The 14,942-nt window shown below is 43.6% G+C and overlaps 1 protein-coding gene across 1 annotated transcript in view; it reads left to right on the plus strand.

The window, feature by feature from the left end:
* The first annotated feature begins 8,476 nt into the window (after positions 1 to 8,476).
* Positions 8,477 to 14,942, plus strand: part of bmp6 (bone morphogenetic protein 6) — a 140,858-nt gene continuing 134,392 nt past the window's right edge. Inside the window, exon 1 of the mRNA XM_059972381.1 lies at positions 8,477 to 9,054. Within this exon, the coding sequence (XP_059828364.1) occupies positions 8,628 to 9,054 (427 nt within the window). The 5' untranslated portion in view covers positions 8,477 to 8,627. The remainder of the gene's footprint in view (positions 9,055 to 14,942) is intronic.

Here is a 14,942-nt window from a genome sequence, read left to right on the forward strand (position 1 = left end):
TCGTCATACTTTAAAACCTTCTTCCCAGAAATTAACCTTGATACAGATACCTGGGCAAATGTATGAAATGAAGACACTACAAAATTGCTCCTGAAGTGAAAATACCTGAGTACTCCTTGCAGTTGAACAGCAATCGTCCCTGCCTTCAGTTGATAAATTAAATTGAAAACTAAGCAGAGAAGAGCATAAACTAGACTTTCACTCTGACCAGATTAATATCAATAAAATAAAAATTGGGTGAATCCCATCCCTGGGGGTTGATATGCAGCACAGAATTACTAGATGCACTATAGGTAGGGTGTGTGTGTGTGTGTGTGTGTGTGTGTGTGTGTGTGTGTGCGTGTGACAATTTATTAAAATTAAAATAGATAAGTTAGTTTCTCAGTGTGACTTACTTTCATTAATTTATTTCTACTTTCTCTGTGTCAATGGGTTACCCAAAACATTGCATTGGAAGAGTGGGACAAGGAAAGGAGTGGACAGGTTTTCATGACTATGCTTTGCTCTGCCTCCCATTCCAGTGGAAGCACCAATACCAATTCAAGCCCTGATGAAAACCTCTCCCCACAGGTGCTGACTGACCTGCCAGGTATTTCAGCATTTTCTGCTATTATTTTACATTGAAGCTACTTTTTTTTTGGCAAATGCCACATCTGTTGTGTTGTTTGACTTGATTTTTTTTTGGGTGACTTGCTGCAATAAGAGTATAAGGAATGGAAGGTCCTTTGAATATGTTCCAACCCTCAGTATCATGGCCTTGTCCACTCTGTCAATCATTTTCCACATCATCCTACCCCTTACATATCAGAGCAGTCACAGTCCTCCGAGGAATGCTGCAAAAGGAATTCCTTGTTTCCAGCTCTATAGCCCAGAATCACCTCTCAGTCTTTAATCACTACTGACTACAGAAAACTGTTAATCCACATGCATTGTACTTTGGCGGTGCTGGAACAGCAGATTTTTTTTCCCAGGCCCATGGGATGGGTTCAAGATCATTTAGTGTCATTTCCAGAACACAAGTATAAGTGGAATAAAATAATCGTTACTCCGAATCTGATGCAGCACAAATAAAACACTGTAAGATAAATAACACAATATTAATTAAAAAAACACAATAAATATAAATGTGTAAGATAGCTTATAAACTTACGTTGATTGATTGTATGTCCAAAAGGTGATGCTGGACACACAGAAGTGTCTGTATATAAGGTGACTGACAGGAATTGATAAAGTGATGGTGGTTGGAAGCGTGGAGGGATGGGTTAATGAGTGGAGATGTTGATCAGCTCTATTGCTTGGGTAAAATAACTGTTTTTGAATTTGATGGTCCTGGCATGGATGTTACGTAGCCTCCTCCCTGCTGGGAGCAGGACAAACAGTCCGTGAGCATTGTGGGTGTGACCCTTGATGATGTTGCTGCCCATTTCCTGGCACCTTCCTGTAAATATATCCTTGATGGCAGATTGGCAGGTGCTGGTGATGTGTTGGGCAGTCTTGACTGCCACAGTAGAGCCTTCAAGTCCGCCGCTGTACAAGTTCCATACCGTGTAGTTATACAGCATGTTATGATGCTCTCTGTTGTACATCTGTGGAAGGACATGAGTGTAGATGTGTATAATCCAATTCTCTTCAGTCTCCTCAGAAATTAGAGGCATTAGGGAATGAGACAGGACAGGTCACACAGGTTTGTGTAGGGAAAACTTTGTATCTAGTGACCACAATGCCATTAGTTTGAAAATAAATATGCATAAAGATAGGTCTGGAACAAGGGTTGAGATTTTAAATTGGTGAAAGACTAATATTGATGGTATCAGAAAGGATATGGCAAGTGTGAATTGGGACAGGCTGTTTTCAGGCAAAGGCATGCTTGGTAAGTGGGAGACCTGCAAAAATGATATTTTGAGAGTACAAAGCTTGTATGTGCCTGTCAGAATGAAAGGTAAAGATAACAAGTGTAGGGAACCTTCATTTTCAAGTGATATTGAGGCCCTGGTTAAGAGAAAGAAGGAGGTGCATAGCAGGTACAGGCAGGTAGGAACAAATGGAGTATATCAAATGCAAGAGAACACCTGAGAAAATCAGGAGGACTAAAAGAAGACATGAACTTGCTCTAGCAGACAAGGTGAAGGAGAATCCTTTGGGGGGGGGGGGGGGTCTACAGATACGTCAAGAGCAAAAGGATTCAAAGGGACAAGACTGATCCCCTGGGAGTCCGGAACAGTAATCCATGTGTGGAGCCAAAACAGATGGGGGATATTTTAAATACTTTTTTTGCAACTGTATTTACTCATGAGATGGACACAGAGTCTATTGTAGTGAGGCAAAGCAGCATCAACCACATAAACCCTGTACAGATTACAGAGGTGGCTCCTCTGCAAGATAAGTTGGGGAACTGCTTTGTCGAGCACCTCTGCTCCATCCGCCAAAATCACAACTTCCCAGTGGCCAAACTTTTTAATTCCTATTCCCTTTGCCATACTGACATGTCAGTCCATGGCCTCTTCTTTGGCCATGATGAGGCCACTCGCAGTGTGAAGGAGCAACACTCTATACTCCATATAGGCAGCCTCCAGTCTGAAAGCATGCACATCCATTTCTCCTTCCGGTAATTTTTTCCTCCTCTTCTATTCGCCACTCACACTGCTTACCGCTTCTCCTCACCTGTCTGTCACCTCCCAGTTGTGCCCCTCCTTTTTCCCTTTCTCCTATGGTCCACTCTCCTCTCCAATCAGATTCCTTTTTTCGCCAGCCCTTTCCCACCCACCAGGCTTCACCCATCAACTTCCAGCTATCCTCACTCCCCTCCCCACGCCTTCTTATTTTGTCATCTGCCCTCGTCCTTTCCCGTTCTGAGGAAGGGTTTCGGCCTGTAATGCCAACTATTTATTCATTTGCACAGATGCTGCCTGGCCAGCTGAGTTCCTCCAGCATTTTGTGTGTGTTGCTCTAGATTTCCAGCACCTCTTGTGTTTGAAACTGCTCGCAGTTTCCACTGCTGTGCCACTGATGTTAAGAGGGGTGTGAGTGCTGCAAGTTCACCTGAGGTTGTTAAACACCTCGTTTGTTTTGTTGACATTCAGGAAGAAGTTATCTGCCTTAAACCAAGACTTGAGCTCCTCCACCTCCAATGTGTAGGCTGTCTCATCGCTATTCGTGATGAGCCCCACCACGATCACATCACTGGCAAACTTGACAACTCGGGTGTGGGGAGGGGAATGGCATAAGATTTTTGGATCATTGGACTCTCTTACAGGGAAGGTGGGACCTGTACAGAAGGGATGGTTTGCACCTGAACTGGAAGGGGACTAAAATCCTAGTGGGAGGGTTTGTGAATGCTGCACAGTAGAGTTTAAATTAGAGTTGCAGAGGGATGGGAACCAGAGTGCCAGAACAGTTAGTGGAGAGTTTATGAGGCAGATGTTGATAAGACCACAGACAAAGTTAGGAATCAAAAGGTTGAGCATGGTGTGACTAGTGTCCTAAGCTTCCTGTACTTCAATGCAAGAAGTATCATAGGAAAGGCGGATAATAGTGCTGGATGAGGTAGCTAGTTTATAAACATAGGCACTGTGTAGAGAGGAGTGGCTGTTAATAGGACATAACTGCAATCAACAGGATGAGTTGCAAGCAGACAAAATTGAAAAGGGTGAATACAGGGCTTAAGGTGTTGTATCTGAATGTGTGCAGTACATTAAATAAGTTAGATGAACTTGCAGCACATTTGCAGATTGGCAGCTACGATGTTGTAGGCATCAAGGGATCGTAGCTGAAATCTTATAGCTGGGAGCTCAGTGTCCAAGGATACACATTGTATCAAAAGGACAGGCAGGAAGACAGGGGGTGGTGCTGCTCTGTTGGTAAAAAATGAAATCAAATCATTAGAAAGGGGTGACACAGGTTCGGAAGGTGTTGAATCATTGTGGATAGAGCTTAGGAACTGCAAGTGTAATAAGATCCTGATGGGAGTTGCATACCGACCCCCCCCCCCCCCCCCAATATTATAAGGAGGTGGCCTACAAATTATAATGGGAGATAGAAAATGCATGGCAACAGGGCAATTTTACAATAGTTATGGGGACTTCAATATGCAGGTAGATTGGGAAAATAAGGTTGGTGCTGGTTTATGAGTGGGGGGAGGATGGATTTCTGGAGTGCCTATGAGATGGCTTTTTAGAGCAGCTTGTACTGTAATTGACCCCACTAGGGGATCAGCTATTCTGGATTGGGTATTGTGCAATGAGCCAGAATTGATTAGAGAGCTTAAGGTAAAAGAACCCTTTGGGGAAAGTGATCATAATATGATCAAATTCACCCTGAAATTTCAGAAGGAGAAGCTAAAGTCAGATGTATCAGTATTACAGTGGAGTTTAGGAAATTAAAGGGGCATAAGAGAAGAGTTGGTCAGAATTGACTGGAAAAGAACGCTGGCTGAGATGATGGCAGAGCAGCAATGGCTGGAATTTCTGGAAGCAATTCGGAAGGCACAGTATATATACATCCCAAAGAGGAAGAAGTATTCTAAATGAAAAATGACACAAATGTGGCTAACAAGAGATATCAAAGTCAACGTAAAAGACAAAGAGAGGACATATAATAGAGCAAAATTTAGTGGAAAGTTAGAGGACTGGGAAACTTATAAAAACCAACAGAAGTCAACTAAGAAAGTAATTAAAGTAAAGATGGAATACAAAAGTAAGCTGGCCAATAATATTAAAGAGGATATCAAAAGTTTCTTCAGATACATAAAGTGTAAAAGAGAGGGAGAGTCGATATCAGACTGCTGGAAAATGATGCTGCAGAGGCAGTAATGGAGGAAAACGAAATAGGGAATGAACTGAATAAGTATTTTGCAGCAGTCTTCACTGTGGAAGACAAGGGCAGTATGGTTGAAGTTCCAGGTGTCAGGGAGCACTGAGTGTGTGGAGTTACCATAACTGGAGATAAAGTTCTTGGGAAACTGAAAGGTCCAAAGGTGAATAAGTCACCTCGACCAAATGGACTGCACCCCAGAGTTCTGAAAGAGGTGGCTGAAGAGCTTGTGGAGACATTATTAATGATTTTTAAAGAATCACTAGATTCTGGAATCATTCTGGAATACTGGAAAATTGCAAATGTCACTCCACTCTTCGAGAAGGGAGAGAGGCAGAAGAAAGGAAACTACAGGCCAGTCAGTCTGACCTCAGTGGTTGAGAAGATGTTGGGAGTCGATTATTCTCAGGGTACTTGGAGGCACATGATAAAATAGGCCAGAGTCAGCATGGCTTTCTTAAGGAAAAATCTTGCCTAACAAATCTGTTGGAATTCTTTGAAGAAATGACAAGCAGTTTAGACATAGAAGAGTCAGTGGATGTTGTGTACTTGGAATTTCAGAAGACCTTTGACAAAGTGCCACACATGAGGCTGCTTAGCAGGAGGCAAAGAGTGGAAATAAAGGAAGCCTTTTCTAGCTGGATACCGGTGACTAGTGGTGCTCCATAGGTGCTCTGTGTTGGGACTGATTCCTTTTATGTTATGTGGTAATGATTTGGATGATGGAATTGATGGCTTTGTTGAAATGTTTGCAGAGAATATGAAAATAGATGGAAGGCGCAGGTAGTTTTGAGGAAGTAGAGAGGCTACAGAAGGATTTAGACAGAATACGAGAAAGGGCAAAGAAATGACATGGAATACAGTGTCGGGAAGTGTATGGTCATGCACTTCGGTGGAAGAAATGAAAAGGTTGACTATTTTCTAAATGGAGAGAAAACACAAAAAAACAGAGGTGCAAAGGGACTTGGGAGTCCTTGTGCAGGATTCCCTAAAGGTTAATTTGCAGGTTGAGTCAGTGGTGAGGAAGGCAAATGTAATGTTCGCATTCATTTCAAGAGGACTAGAATATAAAAGCAAGGATGTAATGTTGAAGTCTCACTTGGAGTATTGTGAATGGTTTAGGAGGTGCAGAAACTGGAGATGGTTGAAAGGAAGTTCACAAAAATGATTCCAGGATTGAATGGTTTGTCATATGAAGAATGTTTGTTGGATCTGGAGCTGTATTCACTGGAATTCAGAAGAATGAGGGGTGATTTCATTGAAATCTATCGAGTGGTGAAAGATCTTGATTGAATGGATGGGGAGAGGATGTTTCCTATGGTGAGACAGTCTATGACCAGAGAACATAGCCTCAGAATAGAGGGGTGTCCTTTCAGAACGAAGATGAGGAGTTTCTTCAGCCAGAGAATGGTGAATCTGTAGAATCCTTTGTCACAGGCAACTGTGGAGGCCAGGTCTTTATGTATTTTTAAGGCAGAGGTTGATAAATTCTTGAAGGGATACAGGGAGGAGGCAGGAGATCGAGGCTGAGAGGAAAATTGGATCAGTAATGATGAAATGGTGGAGCAGAACTGATGGGCCATATGGCCCAATTCTGCTGCTGTGTCTGTCTTATGGTGTTTGGCCACGTGAACAGTGTGCACAGGAATGGGTTCAGCGCACAGCACACAACTCAGGGCACCTGTGTTGAGGATGATGGGGAGGAAGGAGTGCTTGGGATCCTAACTATCCGAGGTCTGTTGGTTATGAAGTCCAACATCCAGTTGCCTAATATTGCGTCTCTAGACTGAGGAGTAGGAGTTTGATCCCCAAGGTCTGTGGGACAAGGGTGTTGAATGCTGAACTGAAATCCAGAAACAGTATTCTGGCAGGAGCCCTTGCTTTCTAGGCATGTCGTGACAGATGCTATGGCATCTGTTGTAGTATAGTTCTGTCAGTAAGCATGTTGTTGAGTGTCCAATGTGTCAGGAATGGAGTTTTTGATATGTGCCATTACCAGCAGTCCAAAGAACTTCAGTGCCACTGGATGGTACTTTAGCAATTCATGTATAGATTTCATTGGTACAGGGATGATGGAAGGTGAATTGAAGCAGCCTGGGTGAGTGAAGAGCTGATGTCCAAGAAGACCTCAGTGAGCTGGTGTGCACACTCCCTGGGCAGTCGGCCTTTTATGTTATCTCACCGGGCCTTCAGAGGGCTGACTCTGCAGAGCCCTTCTCCCGTTAGTATATTGTTGCCCCAATACATTTTCCTTCACCTTTTAAAGATGTTACATGGTAGAATTTTCCAGCGAAGCTGGTAAATTTCCAGGATGCGCGGGATTTAGGGGCCCTACGATGGGAAAGGGAGAGTGGCTAATATCAACTGGGTGAGCCAGATACCGAACCAATGGGATTTCTGAATACTATTAACCCTGGGTCAGAAATTAACAGTGAACAATTCACTTTAGAAAACGATAACGTGGCGTCACGAGAGGCGGCGGATGCCGGAATCTAACACGCGTGGTAACGGCGTGTCAAGACCGTGCACCTTTCGTGAGCGGTGAGACTAATTTCACGGTCACGGCACCAGGTGGCGCTCCTCAAAGGGCTATTTCCATCTGAAAATAATGCCACACACACAAAAAAGTGTGAAACTCAAAAGTGATTTGGAACCACCCAGTGTTGCTTGTTCGCTGCCACCTGGCTTGTAACCACCACGTGATGCCGGACACCATTGTAAGAAACTTCCCCCAGTGTATGCCCTTCCAGCTGATCTGTGCGGCTGTACCGCACGTAATCCCATCTTCCGGTTTTACAGATCACGCAGTCTAGCAATATTACAGCATGGCCAGAATCATACAATACGCGATTCTTGTCAGGGGCTGGTTGATGTGCCTGATCAATTGATCAAATAAATTACGTGTGAATCGCTTAATGTCTAAAACTGTAGAATGAATCTCCTTTACGCACACTCCACCCATTTTCGTAGAAATCGAATCACTGACCATTGCAAAGGAAAACAAAATGCCGATATTTCATCCCTTCAGAGAAAAAATAAACTCTGCTAATCTGAATATTTCCGGTGAAACACTCTGTCCCATTATCACGGAGCAAGGAATGCAGCAGATAACCGCTAGAATAACACTCAAGTTAATAGCCAACTTGGAAAACAGTGTCCTGATTGTGAATGTTTTACTTGCAACGGATGCAGTTACTCCCAATGACAACATAACCTACTAATCTAAAAACATTCATACCAAACTTTGAAATATAAAGGTCACGAACCTGATTATTTAAAAAAAAACTTAATGCCTTTTTACCTCTCCTTCCTGAGCGAACAGAAGTCTTTTAACTGTTGGCAGAACAAAAATGAAACAATGGATAATCTTACGAAGAGAGTTGGAAAAACCACACTTCCTAAGCTGTGAAGCTCTTGACATCTCGCCATTTAGCGTTAGAGGATGCTTTATATCCCTCTTTTTGCAAAGGGCAGCCCGCTTCGGTGGAGAACGGGGGGAATAAATTAGAGGAAGCAGCGCAGCGAAATCCCGCCTATGTTGGGAGCAAATGGAGCGCGTGGAAAAATGGAGCTATCAATCAGATGACGTAACAGAGATTTTGGCGTGTTACCTGCTGCGAAGTTCGAATCGTTCATTGATAACATGTGAAGAGCAGAGATAGTGTGTGAGAGTGTGCGGTACACGCATGGACTGAGTCGTTGCAGGCATAGGGTGTATTTATATATTATATATACATATATTTATATTTTAAAATATATAGAGAAAGTTGTATTTTGTTTCACCTCGAAAAGTAAAGTTTGTATCTGTCTTCTGGACAATGGGACCATTTGCAGTCGAGCGGGGAGTCGCGCTCGGATTGTTGTGGAGTTGTTGCCTGGTGCTCGAGTGGCTGTCCGTGGCGGGTAGCTTGCTGCTGGACACGGGCAGCCACAGCGACCTCCACTCGAGTTTTGTGCACCGCCGCCTCAAGCACCACGAGAAGAAGAACATGCAGCGAGAGATCCTGTCCATCCTGGGGCTGCCGCACCGGCCCAGACCTCACTCGCATGGGAAGCACAACTCGGCGCCCCTCTTCATGCTTGACCTGTACAATGCCATGTCCACCGGGGGCGAAGAGGAGGAGGAAGAGGGTTTCTCGCATCAGTACAGACCGGTCTTTACTACGCAGAGTCCACCGCTGGCCAGCTTACAGGACAGCTCTTTTCTCAACCAGGCGGACTTGGTCATGAGCTTCGTGAACCTAGGTAAGATTAAAGTTTATAAATGAAAGCACACGGGCAGTAACATCCACACAGATATACACCAACTGTTCACACGTGCATATCTGCGCATGGACGCGGAGACCCGCATATCTCTGCCACACACACACGTACGCACACAGGTTTAAACCCACCGCTTTAACAGAGTTCTTCATTTAAAATAAAAGCGATAAAATGTTTGCGGCTTTCCTTTTTAAGCCAAAACTGATTACAATCAACATCCAGGCAACAGAAATGTTCATTTTTGTTTTCAGAAGTGATTTGTTTTTATCAGATCAGAGTAGTTCGCAGTGCCAGTAACTCAAACAGTGGGTGAATTTTTTGCTTCGCATCCATAAAACAATATATTAAACGTGCCCGCATTATGACGGGGAACGCTAGCGCCGTGCAATACTTCTGTAAGTGGAAGGAGCCAAAACATGTGCTTTCGGGAATTCGGTAAGATGCCTTCAACCCTGTTGCTGGGGCTTCCTTTGACTGTGTTAATTCAAAAGAACGAAAACAAAACCTTTGGCGTAGAATCTTGGAATGCTACTGTTTTGGTGGAGTTTGCATTTAGTATTGCGAAACTGTGTACTCCGTGATAACCCGGCAAAGAAAAATATTTTAATCGTAAATTTGAAAGCCATTATCCTAAACTGTGCTATGTGTGATTTATGGGGTGCAGTGCACCTGCTGTAATGTTTCTCTGGAAGTAAACCACGCGATTTTACTTTACTGGACTTTATTCGTAAATTGTACTGTGTGTTTAATATTCTTCAATGAAAAAGTGCGAAATCCCCTAAATGTTGCAATCTTGCAGCTGTAATCTTTAGTTAATTGGCATGCATTCTGACGGCTTGTTGGTTGCAAACGTGCTATTTATTGTGTCGGATCTGGAAAAGTGCTCGAGAAGACTTTTCTCCTCTGTGAGGTGGGCCATCGTTCTGCACACTTCTCAAAGCTTTAAGCCTTTCTAACATTAACACCAGATTCTTTGACTCGTCTGTTTATTTGCCATAAATCTGACTGATGTTTGGAGACATTACCGAGGCAGCTACTGTGCTCCGAAGCGGAAGAAGATTTAAAAAAAAAATTGGCAAATAATGGTGCCTGATAAAGCCGATCCCATTGGGTAAATAGTATGTATCTACAGTCAAAACATCCTTGCTTAATAATGGTGAAGTGTTTGGAAAAAACAGAGAAAGGAAATAGTTCTGTATTTTTCTGGCAGAATCCAGTTGATTTTGTAGAGTACGTTTCCACCATAAATATCGAGCTGTCTATTCGATAAGAGGCATTTCTGGTAAATTAAACACAGTTTTCCACGTAATTTCAAAGCTTTACACTTCTGTGAGGATTTGAGTTAAATTAACACGATAGGTAAATACAGATAGTCATTCACGCTAAACTCATGAAGAAACTCCACACCTGTGGAAGCAACTTGATGCTATTGGACTTTGGTTAGAGAGACTAGAGCTTTCATGGGGACATGGAGTGTGACCATTCACCCATACACTGTCACCTCAACCCTTCATCAGAAGCTGCTGTGTGTGCTTGTTACCTTGTGGCAGAAATCCAATGTCACGCTGCTAATATAAAATCACATTGGGATGTCTGGGAAACTTGGAGTCACTGATGCATCATGTCCTTGCTGACTGCCCACAACAATCCCATTTACCGGAGGACACTCCGTAGCCTTCTAGTTCAAGAGCTAGCCCAGACGGTTGAAAGCCTTTATTTACTTCCATCACCCACTCCATTCCAACAGAGGAAAATCTCCATCCTCCGATTCCTTCGACGTTTCCTTACCCTTACCCTAAACCTTATACCCTTTAGTTCAGACACCTTGGTTATAAGAAAAAGGTCCCTGTTACCTACCCTATCTATGCCCACTCCCTCTCAACTTCCTCTACTTCTACCCAGTTCCCCCTCCTGCTTCTGCCTGCTGTGCTCCAGGAGAAACAATCCCATCCTGTCCAGCCTCTTCTCATAACTGAAATGGTCCATCGTGCGCAACCTCCCCAGTGTAACCACCACCTTCAGATCTAGTTCAGCCGACACTGACACTGTGAATTACTCCCACTTAATCTGGTAGCCACGGTGGATCCGATTCCAGGCTGCCCTGCTCCCAGGAAGGGTGTGCACTTCATCGGACGTCCGGGTGTCCCAGTGTGATTCGTAGTGCTGCTTCTTCTGCAGAGAATATTCTGCCATGCTTTTCCTGTCAAGTGTGGGAAATGCGCTTGTTGGTGTGAATCTGTATGTTATTGTCGTGGTGGCACACCTCATGTAAATGTGATGGACTACTGGGATGCTTACTGAGATTTAAAAAAAATCAGCAATAAATGTTAGCATCTGGGAATACTGATGTAGTGAACAACATGTCTGACACTTATAGGGTTACTCCAGGGTTTAGAAAGGCTCCTAAACCTAGGGCAGGACTTGTGCGTAAGTAGTACAGTACATCTATTTTACCTTGGAGAATTCAACAACAGGATACATTTGTTGTATTAAATTCCTCTTTTTCTCTATCAATAGGCATTTAAGAGAACAGTTGTTAGCAGTTCTGACTGATGGAAGTAGTATTTGGTGCTATTCTTTGGCATTGAATTTAGTTGAGTTTTTAACAGTAGCAATAAGGTAGATGAAATTCAACTTGACATTTCATATTTTGTGCCAGACATTTCTAAAAAAAGGCAGGCTTGTGGACATTGACCCTAGTGAGTACTCTTGCTTTCCCCTTTCAACTTGTGAGATTATTCACCACACAAACACAGTGGTCATGAATGGCTATCGGTTATGCTCTCGCACAGCTCATTTTGCCTTGAGAAGGATTTAAAGAAATCTGTGACTGCAGGGAGAATAGACCTGCATTCCAAAGGGCAGACTCATCAGGCACAAACCCTGCCACTGAAGGAGCCGGAATCTCTAGCAGGATTAAAAGATGTGGGAAAGGAAGGATGTCTGGAGAAGATGGCAGAGGCAGTCTGCAAACTGACTAGTCAAAGTAGGTGCCACAGGAGAGAGCGCAGGTGCTAGAACTCTGAAGCTGCAAGAATTCAGTCAGTGTTTTTTTTTAATATGGGATCCTTCATATGGACTGGAGAGAAAGGGGTGCATAAGAGTGGAGGGAAGGAGTTCTATCTCTGTGATGTCATTTGTTGTGTCTGAATGAGTGATTAGTTAATAGAAAAGGTGAAGATTTTTTGATGAAGGTAGAATACAGTGTTCATTTATGGTAAGTGGGCCTTATGCAGGGTCTCCATCGTGTGGTCCGAACACAGGGAGTTACTAGAAGGAAGCATCTGAGGGTTAGAGAGCTGCGTTGATGGGTCTCACAGTGACATAGCTATTATTGCTTCTGTTTCACAATTTGTGTTCAATCTTGGCTTCCAGTGTCGTCTGAGTGGAGCTTATATGTTCTCTGTGATCATGTTAGCGACCCAGTTCTCAAGTTTCCTCCCACATTCCAAAGGAGTATGGCTTGGTAGGTTGATTAACTTTTAAGTTGCCCATGGTGAAATTCACTTTGTGAAAGCTTCAAGTCTGGTTAGGAGTGAGTAACTGAGGTGTCAAGTGAGAGAGTAACATTTTGCAGGGCGGGAGCCATTTGAAACCTGCAAGTTCCATCAGGAATGAGTCACTGTTTGGGCGGTGTAAGTGGAGCAGCCACTCTGTGAGTGGACCATGTTAGAGTGGTCCGGCTCTGGCTCAGTAGGCTTAGGCAAGCACAGGTTTGGACAAGCACAACTGCAGGCTCTAAGTAATTTTCCAGTGATTTTTTTTTTCTGTTTATACATAACTAGTTGCAACAAGCTCTTTGGGCCCATGTGGAGAGCTGGAAAGTGTAGAGTTCTGAAGTTTTTATAGCACCTAAACTGGTTAATTGTTGTTTAATGAGAGTCGCTAATCATTTAGATTTACTTGTGTTTTGGTGAGTGACTTGCTCTTTGTAATGTGGTGTCCTGGTGCCTTCTGAGTGAACTTTTAAAGTTTATTTTGATGTTCTATTGGAACTTTGGTTGCTGTCTCTACATTGGAGTCTGTCCTTCCTCCTCATCTGGGTTCCAACATTGCCAGCACACACCATGACAACTAGTATACTGAGAATGGGTCCAGAGTTCTGAGTTCTAGGATCAGGGACATCTCGGATTGAGGCATTCTGAAGTGGGAGGTCTATAGCCAGAGATCCTGCAAAGTGAGTTGAGGGAGTTATGTGGTAAGTTAAAGGACAGGACCATCAGGATTGTGATCTCAGGATTGCTACCCGTGCGATGAGGTCAGAAGTAATGAAGATCAAATCACACAGTTTAACACATGGCTCAGAAGTTGGTGCAGGAGGGAGGGCTTCAGATCTTTTGGATCATTGGGCTTTCTTCCAGGAAAGCTGGGACCTGTACAGAAGAGACATTTTGCACCAGAACTGGAGGGGGGGGGGGGCAAGTCTCCTGGTGGGAAGGTTTGCTAGTACTGCATGGGGGGTGGGGGGTTGGGGGTGTTATTCTAGATTTGGGAACCAGAGCGCCAGAACAGATAGTGGAGTGGTTGTGGAGAAAGACCTTGTTAAGCCTTCATACAAGGTCAGGAATCAGAAGGTTTAGCTGGTGGCACTAATGTTCTGAGCTGCATATATTTCAATACAAGAAGTATTGATGGAAAGGTGAATGAGCTTAGGACATGGAATTATGACATTGTTGCCATTAATGAGATTGGCTGCGGGGGGGTGCAGGACTAGCAGACAAATATTCCAGGTTTCCATTGTTTTAGATGTGATAGAGCGGGAGGAATTCAAGGGGAAGGGGTGGTATTGCTAGTTAGAGCAGAAGTCATGGAAGTGCTCAGTCAAGACAGACTAAAGAGCTCGTCTAGTGAGTAGAACTGAGGAATAAGAAATGTATGGCCAAGTTAATGACATTATATTATAGACCACCCTACAGTTCCTTGGATTTGAAGGAGCAAATTTGTAGAGAGATTGCAGACTGTTACAAGAAACATAAGGTTGTGATAGTAGGTGATTTTTTAACTTGCAACATTTTGACTGAACTCCCATGCTGTAAGAGGGCTGGATGGGATTGACTTGGGTCAAGTTTGCTCAGGTAAGTTTCCTTAATCAGTACATAGAAACCCCGACCAGAGAGAGTGCAACTATAGATCTCCTGTTAGGGAGTGAGTCGGGGCAGGTAATGGAAGTTTGTGTGGGGGAACTCTTTGCATCTAGTGATCATAGTTCCATTTGTTTCAATGTCTGTTTCTGTTCTGCAATGTTATGTTATTCTGACTACAGTGCAGGTGAATGGTAACTGCTGGGGGTGGGGTTTATAGGAGTGTGGTAAGAATAAAATGGCATTGGGTAAGTGGCTGCTTGAAGGTCTGATTGAGTGGGTGATGGAGGCAGAGCCTCTCACAACGTTTAAGAAACATCCAGACAAGGACGTGGGTAGCAAGGCAATAAGATGATGGAATAACTTATGATACGTGGCAGTATTGTAGTTGGTCTGCATGGATATCATGGTTTGAAGGGGCGTTTTCTGTGCTTATAACTCTCTCCAGACATTAAATGGCTGAACCTAGATGAGGAAGAATGTATTCTGTTGCAACAAGAAAGGAAGCTGCTGAGATCGGCATCACCTGATATTTTCCTCACTCCGAACTAAACTCTAAATCAACTTGAGAACTTGGCCAGGTGTGAAGGATTAACTGGAAAATCGAAGGTGGTATCCTGTTTGAAGCTGTGGGAGAATTATCCCTGACGGGGAGTTGGGAAGTGATCTGTGTTTATTGATAGAGAAGCTTGCTGGTTAAGAAATGCTAGGTGAGAGGCCGTTATACATTTAAAACATAACACTGGGTGGACAGTACAGGGTTCGGGGTCTTGGGAGGAAAGGAAGGGG

The sequence above is a fragment of the Hypanus sabinus genome, chromosome 1 (assembly GCF_030144855.1).
Source record: "Hypanus sabinus isolate sHypSab1 chromosome 1, sHypSab1.hap1, whole genome shotgun sequence".
NCBI classification, from domain to species: domain Eukaryota; kingdom Metazoa; phylum Chordata; class Chondrichthyes; order Myliobatiformes; family Dasyatidae; genus Hypanus; species Hypanus sabinus.